General features: G+C 32.6%; 3 protein-coding genes and 3 non-coding genes across 6 annotated transcripts; 4 read left to right on the forward strand and 2 right to left on the reverse strand.

Moving 5' to 3' along the window:
- The first annotated feature begins 2177 nt into the window (after positions 1–2177).
- On the forward strand, positions 2178–2250 carry Trnak-cuu. Its single transcript has one exon. It is a non-coding gene; the product is annotated as a tRNA-Lys (tRNA).
- Positions 2251–3056: 806 nt separating this feature from the next.
- On the forward strand, positions 3057–3129 carry Trnak-cuu. Its single transcript has one exon. It is a non-coding gene; the product is annotated as a tRNA-Lys (tRNA).
- A 111-nt stretch (positions 3130–3240) lies between these two features.
- Trnar-acg lies at positions 3241–3313 on the reverse strand. The gene has a single exon. It is a non-coding gene; the product is annotated as a tRNA-Arg (tRNA).
- Positions 3314–4638: 1325 nt separating this feature from the next.
- Positions 4639–5319, forward strand: LOC6640056 (regenerating islet-derived protein 4). The gene is made up of 2 exons (XM_002063555.4): positions 4639–4805; positions 4870–5319. The coding sequence occupies exons 1-2, from the start codon at positions 4653–4655 to the stop codon at positions 5236–5238; spliced, it is 522 nt and encodes a 173-aa protein (XP_002063591.1). The 5' UTR covers positions 4639–4652; the 3' UTR covers positions 5239–5319.
- A 1134-nt stretch (positions 5320–6453) lies between these two features.
- LOC6640055 (C-type lectin 37Da) lies at positions 6454–7123 on the forward strand. Its single transcript, XM_002063554.3, has 2 exons — positions 6454–6621; positions 6684–7123. Exons 1-2 carry the CDS (start codon positions 6454–6456, stop codon positions 7050–7052), a joined length of 537 nt encoding a protein of 178 aa, XP_002063590.1. The 3' UTR covers positions 7053–7123.
- A 606-nt stretch (positions 7124–7729) lies between these two features.
- On the reverse strand, positions 7730–8368 carry LOC6640054 (macrophage mannose receptor 1). Its single transcript, XM_002063553.4, has 2 exons — positions 8213–8368; positions 7730–8160 (listed from the first exon to the last, which is right to left on the reverse strand). The coding sequence occupies exons 1-2, from the start codon at positions 8363–8365 to the stop codon at positions 7768–7770; spliced, it is 546 nt and encodes a 181-aa protein (XP_002063589.3). The 5' UTR covers positions 8366–8368; the 3' UTR covers positions 7730–7767.
- Positions 8369–8597: the final 229 nt, after the last annotated feature.

Genomic DNA, 8597 nt, shown 5'->3' on the forward strand with positions numbered 1-8597 from the left:
ATTTTGAAACTATTTTTGGAACTCACAAAATTTCGTTTGGTAACAGCATGAGGGAAGATGTATTCTCTATTTAGGGGGCATCGCGCAAACGTATGTATTTGTATACAACTACAGTGAGTCAAGAAACTATTTGCACACTACTATAGATTTTCTACTTGAGAATTTTATAACTTTGGTTTAACCACACGAGGTTACAAAATTTGTAAAGTAATTGTATATAAAACTATAAAATATATTAGATACCAAATAATTAATTACGCAACTATGATATTAATGTTTGTTTCTTTCTATATATGATATGGATATTTACTTATCTCAAACCAATATAATACAAATTAGACTAGTGATGTTAAAATTCAAGATCAACCTTTTAAAACAGACGTTTTGTTTCCAGAAGGATATTTAGGAAGGTCCAGAAAGTGTCTACTAAACAGTTTTTCTTAGATTATCTTTGAAATCCGACAATAAGTAACCTATGAAAATCTGTGTTGATATATAAAAGTTGCCAACTATATAAAGGAACTATATAAATTTGAGGCAAAGTCTGCAGCAGGATAATGTTTCTGCAATAGCTATACCTTAGGACTCTAATTTTATGGCTATGACACGGATCTAAAAAATCTGCCTTTTCTTGTAAAAATTCTAGATTTATAGATTTATAATTGAACCACTGAAATCATTTATATCCAAAGGGTATAAACTTTTGCATAGCGGATTATGCCCTTAAAATGAAGCAAGGGTAAATGAAGTAATACGAAAACTACGATAAAATCTTAATGAAACATTTTGCAGTGATTTGCCATGGAATAGATAAGCAGAAGTAAACCCCGTAGGGTTAGGGTTCGTATTAGGGTAAGAAGAAGCATTTCGGGCAAGACCATAATCAATCTTCTACAATCTTAGCTCTATATTAGCTACGATGGGGGAAACTTGCGTTTAATAAAGTTAGAAGATGGATTTCAACCTCCGTGTTGATAAAAATCGAGCTCTGACGACCTTCATTTTTACGTGCTGCGAAAATGGCCAACAGCAGCTAAACTAAAACATTTTCTATTGTTCCAGTTGTGCGTGGCTTTTTATTTCTGTCCCTACTTTTATTCCTTCGCCCTCCCAAACGCATAAATTAAGTTGGATGTGCAGCAGGAACAAACAGACAAGGAAAGCAAAAAAAAAAAAGGAGACTAAAAGGAGTCAAAGGCATTGGCCCTTGTGATGCAACCAGCCAGCAAAAGCGTGACTTTTGTCCTTTCCCTTGTCTATCCATTTTGTCCTTAGCCAATTTAATTGCAATTTTTCCAGCTAGCCAAAGACAAATAACCAAAGCTAATAGATCATGTCATCCCTGTCAACAAGTTCTACAATTTAATTGCACACATTAAACAAAAGAAGCAGCTTCATTTTGTAGATACCTCAACGGGTGGGTGGGGGAGGTAAATTGAGTGTAAATTGAGATACTTATTTATGTTGGAATAGCTTCTACCTACTTTTCATTTGTATTCTGTTTGTATGCACAATATGTTGGCATTTGTTTGGTTAAGTGAAAAACGTGTTCAAATAACGTATTCTAATTCTATTTTTGATAAACAAATAAAATGTTGGATTTACATACAAGAGACGAATCTGAGATACCTTGTAAAGGCAAATGAGCTATCAATGACACCAAGAAGCTTATTAAAGATCTCGGGCAGAAATTTGTGCTGAATTGCAGCAAACAACTTTTCAATAATTTTGTGTTTTTTTTTTAATCTTCATTAATAAATGAAGTTTAAAAGAGCATTAAAACTTTTTATTAGGCCCTAGTTATGTTATATTATTTTGGCTACTCTTTGGAATAAAATATGTAGTCTACCATATACAGTGACAGTACTTGGACCATAAAATTAAACGAACTTTGACCCATAAAATTTATTTTCATAATATACAATTACTTTACAAGCTTAATTCTATTTGAATTAAATTGATTTAGATTCCAATAACTCTTAAAATTAAGAATTCTAAACATTTCTTCACTTCTTACATACATTTCTTTATTCTAAATATACCCAATGCTCCATATATGTAAAGGGTATCATATGTATCAATTATGTGGGTATAAATATTTTGTTCTAAACTTTTTGTGTCATAGCGATCTTCACTGCTTTGGCTTGTTTGGGGCTTTTGTCGCCGATCAATCACAAGCCCGGCTAGCTCAGTCGGTAGAGCATGAGACTCTTAATCTCAGGGTCGTGGGTTCGAGCCCCACGTTGGGCGCAAATTAAATTTTTTTATTGGTTCAATTTATTTTTTATATTATATATTCCCAAATTTACCAAGAAACCATTTTGCAAAAAACATTTATAATATAAACCCATTTTATAATTAACCTCAAAATTTTTTTTAGAAAATTGTGTAGCTATGTGTATGTTTTATTTAAAAGCTGAATTTAATTGTATGTTAATTAAAAAATTGAGTAGTTTTAGTTTTTGAGATTGTTGTGATTAGTTAAATATATATGCATATATAAAAATTATATAGATCTATGTATTTAAATACAAATACATCATTATAAAATCAATTAGTGCGTTTTTAAATTTTTTTTAAAAAAAAAGTAGCACAAAACTTTTTCTTAGGTGGTTAAAACATTACCAAAGTATAGAAATCGATTTACTAGATTAATTAAGGAATTAAGAGGGTTTTAAAAATTTCAAGGATCTTTAGCTAGGATTTGGTTTAAAGTGTTGGATTTATGCATATTGAAAAGTACTTAAATTAACCTTAAAGTATTTTGGTGATTAGTTTTTGCAATTAATTACGAAAATATATTACATATATAAATTGTATGTCCTTTTTTAAACTTTTATACAATCCCAAAGGATAAGAAATTTAACAATGCCATAAAATAGTTAAAATTGGGGATAAACGATTTACATCGGATATTTTATGCATCTTATGAAAATATTTGTCAAGCTTAATTAATTAATAGATTTTGGATATAGACAGATCGGTATAGTATATAGATATATCCTTGTTAAGATTTCGAATTAGAATCAGAACTTTGCTGTCCATGGTGGACATATGCCCGGCTAGCTCAGTCGGTAGAGCATGAGACTCTTAATCTCAGGGTCGTGGGTTCGAGCCCCACGTTGGGCGAAAATTATGTTTTTTGCTGATTTTTATTAATGGTAAATGAAACTAATAAGTTTTCTATTTATTATTAGTTAAAATTTGAGTAAAAAACAATGTAAAAAAATTATACATCTGCGATCCTGCCAGGAGTCGAACCTGGAATCTTCTGATCCGTAGTCAGACGCGTTATCCATTGCGCCACAGGACCGATATGAAATATGTTGGCTAAGATAAGAGCTTCAACATAACTGTAAATTCTTTTTCTTTAATGATCTTGAATATTTACAATACCTATTCATTAATTAAACAATATAAACATATGTTCTTAAGAAAACAAAAGTACATACAACGTTTGTAGACAAAAACGTATACAATTGAAATTGAACTGAAAAGAAAGATATATAATATACATATGTAATATAATATACATAGTATAATATATATTTATAATTTCATTGTCAGTATAATTTTAGGAGAAAAATTTCAAATATTAACAAAATTTTTTAACAAATTAAATAAATTTGTATGATTTGGAACATATTTAGAAGTTAATTAGTGAATTCGATTTGACTTCATTGCATCAAAATTTTTCACAAAAATTATGAAAAAAACTTGTACAATTTTTGTTAGTAAAGCAAATGTACGAAGTCCATTTCCAAAATCGAAAAAACTTGCTATTTAAATTGAGGAATAAGTAAACTTTAAATTGGCATTTCGTTTTCTCTCTCTCTCTTTAAAACATTTGCAAAATGCGCAATTCAGTTTTTGCCCTTGCACAATGCGAATGCGAATGCAAAAATGGCAATGCCATTCAAAGAAATCATATTACTCCACCACTCACTTGCAACCACTTCCCCTACAACCATCTCCTATAAGCCACACTTGTGGTGCTACAATGCAACAGCAATTTTTGATTTTATGTCATTTGGCAACCAACAGCAACAACAATCACCCTTAACCGAAAATGAGGGGCAAACCCTACAAAAAGGAAAAAGATCTCCATGTTTGCAGCACATTGAGTCGTTGTTGCCCCAATCCCAGCGGGAGTCATAAACACTTGGTCTTTGGCTGAAGGGAAATAGGAAATGCTTGCTATTGAAAAGTGGGTGCGGGAGGCGAAGGATACAAAAGTTCGATGTGGCAATCCTTGACCCGTCATAATGTCTCCAATGCTGACAGCACGAAGCTAAATGAGATATGCTTTTTAACATTTTTTCGATAAATTTCTTCTTTTTCTCCTCCCCTCGAAAAACAAACTTTATTAGTTTGGAGGAGGGTCGAAAACTTTAACATAAAAATGGCAAACGGATTTGCGCAAAGCTTAAAAATTGAGATTTACTATAAGCGAAATTTATGGCAAACGCCAAAAGGCGAAATGTAAGTACTTATTTGCGTCCCTTCGCCCTCTCCCATTCGAAAAGATACATATTTAGTGCTTATCAAATGACATTGATTAATGCCTGGCTCAATTAGGGGGAGATACAACAAAAATATTGAGTATAAAAGCAACAGAACTGGAAAAGAGAATATCTAAATTAGAAAAGAAAATGAAGGTCTTGTTGTTAGCTGTGATTTCTCTATTGGCTGTGAGTGCTGAGATCCCAACCACTGAAGGACCTAGTGACCCTAGTCCTTCAGACATCTCGTACTCTCCCTTTAGCGTATACGACAGCAGATATGCTCTGGGAACATTTGCCAAGGTAAAAACATTCTATGGAAACACTGAAAAAAAATTAACTAAAATATTTATTTTCCATTTTCTAGCTCAACTACTTCCAAGCCCAAATAACGTGTGCCTCTAATGGATATACCTTGGCCAGCATCAATAGTGAAGCTGATCAGCAACGTATACGTAATTTCTTCTATACCCGTGGCCATTCGCAATTGCATTTGTTGAACGAACCCATCTGGACATCGGGCACAAATTTGGCCAATTTGAATAATTGGGTTTGGCTTAGTACTGGACGGATTTTCACTTTCCGCAATTTCGAGAGTGGCTCACCTAGTTCTTCCTATCAAAGATGCTTGGGCGTCAATGGGATCACAAGTCTCTGGGTGGCCGAAGATTGTTCTGCCCAGCGTTACTTCCTCTGCGAAAGACGTTGTGCCGACGGTTTTGATATCTACAATTGATCGGTTTAATGCCGACATAAGCAAGATCCAATGAATAGAGAATTTGTTGTTGGTTCATTAAATGTTTTGCAAGCAAAAGTATTTTATTTTGTTTTACTTTTAAAGTTAACTTTATGTATTTGCTTATTCCTATGAAATGGCAGACAGTTGAAGAATGGCAAAGATTTCTTGTGCAGTATTAGTTGAGGCCTTATCAACAGGTCTTCAACTAGTAATCCTTTTAATACTCCTACTTATTGTTAGATATTTATTTGAGAAGTTCAAACTACTAAAATTAGTTTACTGAAACTTTGGACAAATGCTAAAAAAAATAAAGATAGAACTACACATACAATTTTTAATGTATTTATTTTAATGTACTCAAATTTATACTTTTTAGACTCAAACAACTTTAAAATTGATAGAAAAGAAGTATGTAATGCAAAATTTAGTGGTTGCATATAAAAAGAAAACAATAATGTAGTAATTTTTAATAGTTTCTGACCTCATAGATCGTTTTATTAATTGTAAGAGGACTTTTAGCTAAACGCCTTAAATGCTTTTTAAACGATCTCGTTAAGAACTTTTTTAGCAAAAGAACTTCATTGTTCGATCATCTAAACATTTTCCTAAGGTCCTTTTTATGCGATAAACATCTTTGTTCCCATTTGTAGATAGTTCATTTGAAAAGTATATTCAAGTCTTAAAATAATAAACATTTAATATTTCGGAAACTTAACTGTGCTACAGTCTTAATCTTGTTCTGTTTTTGGTATTACCATGAATTAAAGACCGTTTAACATACTTTCTTCTACCTCAACCTTTAATCCATTTCAACACCTAGTTGATATTATCTTTTGTTTAAAATTCAGAATCTCTTTCCCATGAAAGTATTAGTTTTTTTAAATCATTTTTGAATCTATTACCTTTAAGTTGCAAGTACACAAGAACTTGCAGGATAAAATGTTTTGTTATTTTGTCTCATTTTCAGTCAGTTATGACTTGTGCGATAAGAACATATTTTCGTGGCAGCTTTCGAGTCCAACTGTTTGAGAAAATTTTAAACTTATATATTACTTTTATTAACTAAACTTCGGTACTCCCCAAAAAGATGCATAATTAAATCTTATCAAATGACATTGATGGATGTCGGTCTAATGATTTTTAGCTAAGTGTCAAAATATGAAGTATAAAAGCAACCAAACTAACGAAAGAAACATCTAAATCAGCGGAAAAATGAAGGTCGTAATACTGATTGCTCTGTTGGTTGTAGGTGCTTGGGCCTCAAGCACTGAAGAACCAAGTGAGTCGAGTGAATCCTCCACTCCTGCTTCTCCTTCACAGATTGCCTTCTCACCCTTTCTCATTTACGATGACAGATTCGCCCTGGGAACTTTTGCCAAGGTAAACTACTAACAATAAGATTTCTAAACCAAATGAAACTAAAGTTTTTTTCTTCTACTTAGGTCAACTGGTTCCAGGCTCAAGCCACCTGTGCTGCTAATGGATATACCTTGGCCAGCATCAATAGTGAATATGATCAGCAACGTATACGTAATTTCTTCTATACTCGTGGCCATTCGCAATTGCATTTGTTAAACCAACCCATCTGGACATCCGGCACTGATTTGGCTGATACCAATAATTGGGTTTGGTTTGGTAATGGACGCAGTTTCACATATCGCAATTTCCAGAATGACTCCCCAACATATTCCAATGGAAGTTGTTTGGGCGTCAATGGCATTACCAGTCTCTGGTTGAATGAAAATTGCTCTAATCTACATTATTTCCTCTGCGAAAGACGTTGTGCCGAAGGTGGCGACTACTATAGATAAATGATTAAAGTCCTTTTAATCTTTAAGTCCTAATCTGGTGTTGGCTTAATAAATATTGTGCAAATGCAAAACGATGTTTGTTTTACTTAGAAATGAATCCCATAAAATTGGTTACAACTCAAAGGTCAAGTTTTTTAGAAACACCACAAGGATTAGTAATCATTTCCCCAAATAGGAAATGGAATAACTGCTTAAAATGTCAATTTGTTAGAAGTTTTTTTGTTTTATTTATTTATTTATAATGTGATTGGGCCGTAATTGTAAATTACTAGCTATAGATACTAGAAGTATAATTATTATATAATATAGTATAGTATTATTTATTTTCCATAAACGTAAGCTAATGCTCCTTTGGTCTATTTCTTATACTAAAGCATTGCTGTAACCTTTTTAACACTAGGTTGAGGTGTGGTCCTCCGTTTTCTTGCAAAAATCAGTATTCTTGTTCCAGTTTAAGCAAACTTTGCTTGAACAGATTTCGAATGGTTCAGGGCAAATAATTTAAAGACGAATTTTCAAGTCCTATATAAATTTTACTATCATAAACTCAGGTCAAACTATTTAACTTTACTTTGGTCTAAACATTTTTGGATTCTTCCACATAATGTCAGGCCTTACTATAAATCCGTGATTAACTCAACTTTATTTATAATATTTTTTTGCTTTTAATTCATTCATTTCGTTGTTTTTTTCATTTTAATAAAAAATTCCACAGTCATAGATAGATTTTTTCCCTAAATCTATTTGAATCTGTTATACAAATTTTCTCACAAATAAAATAATATTGATTTGCACAATTGGCGCTATGCCAACGTTTGTCCAGATCCAGAGATAAGCAAGCATCATTGCCCAGTCTTTCCGATCGGGGTTCCTTTTTAGCCCAAAGATTATAGGTCATGGGTTTGCCAGTGCTTAACCAAGTCCAGGCTCTATGTGGCCCTTTGTTGTTGCCCTTGTTGGTGGCACCCAACCAGAAGCGTTTCTCACCGAGAATATTTCCAGTATTGGCCACACTTCTGAGCATGTCCAAATGTTGTTCCCAATTATTGACAGTGGCTAAGACCAGGCCGGCACTATTACAAATATGATTCGCTTGGAACCAATTCACCTGGAAGGAATATACAAATGAATAACTAAAACTTGTCAAATCTAATCATCACCTTGGCAAAACCCGCAACGGGATAATGTTCATCACAATTGCCAAATGGCGAGCATTTCGTGATTAAGGGAATCGGATCAGTGGAATTCGAATGAACCAATTGAAAACTACAAAAATACGTTATGACCAACAGAAACAACATTTCGAACAACATTTCATTTAAGAAATTAAAGCGACAGCTTTATATAGAATCTTGACGCAAAGAAGTCATCAGAATAGAGTTAAAAACCCATTAAAATAACATTAGTTTTGTTGTTTTTTTTTGCAATTATTTCTAGGAAAATATAAAAAATTTTTGTTTTTTTTTATTCAATAGTAAAAATTGTGTAAAAGCTTTACAAACTCTTGTCCCGAAAAATTAGGTTCACTTAGAATTCTATATATAT

This window comes from Drosophila willistoni (assembly GCF_018902025.1).
Source record: "Drosophila willistoni isolate 14030-0811.24 chromosome 2L unlocalized genomic scaffold, UCI_dwil_1.1 Seg196, whole genome shotgun sequence".
Lineage (NCBI taxonomy): Eukaryota > Metazoa > Arthropoda > Insecta > Diptera > Drosophilidae > Drosophila > Drosophila willistoni.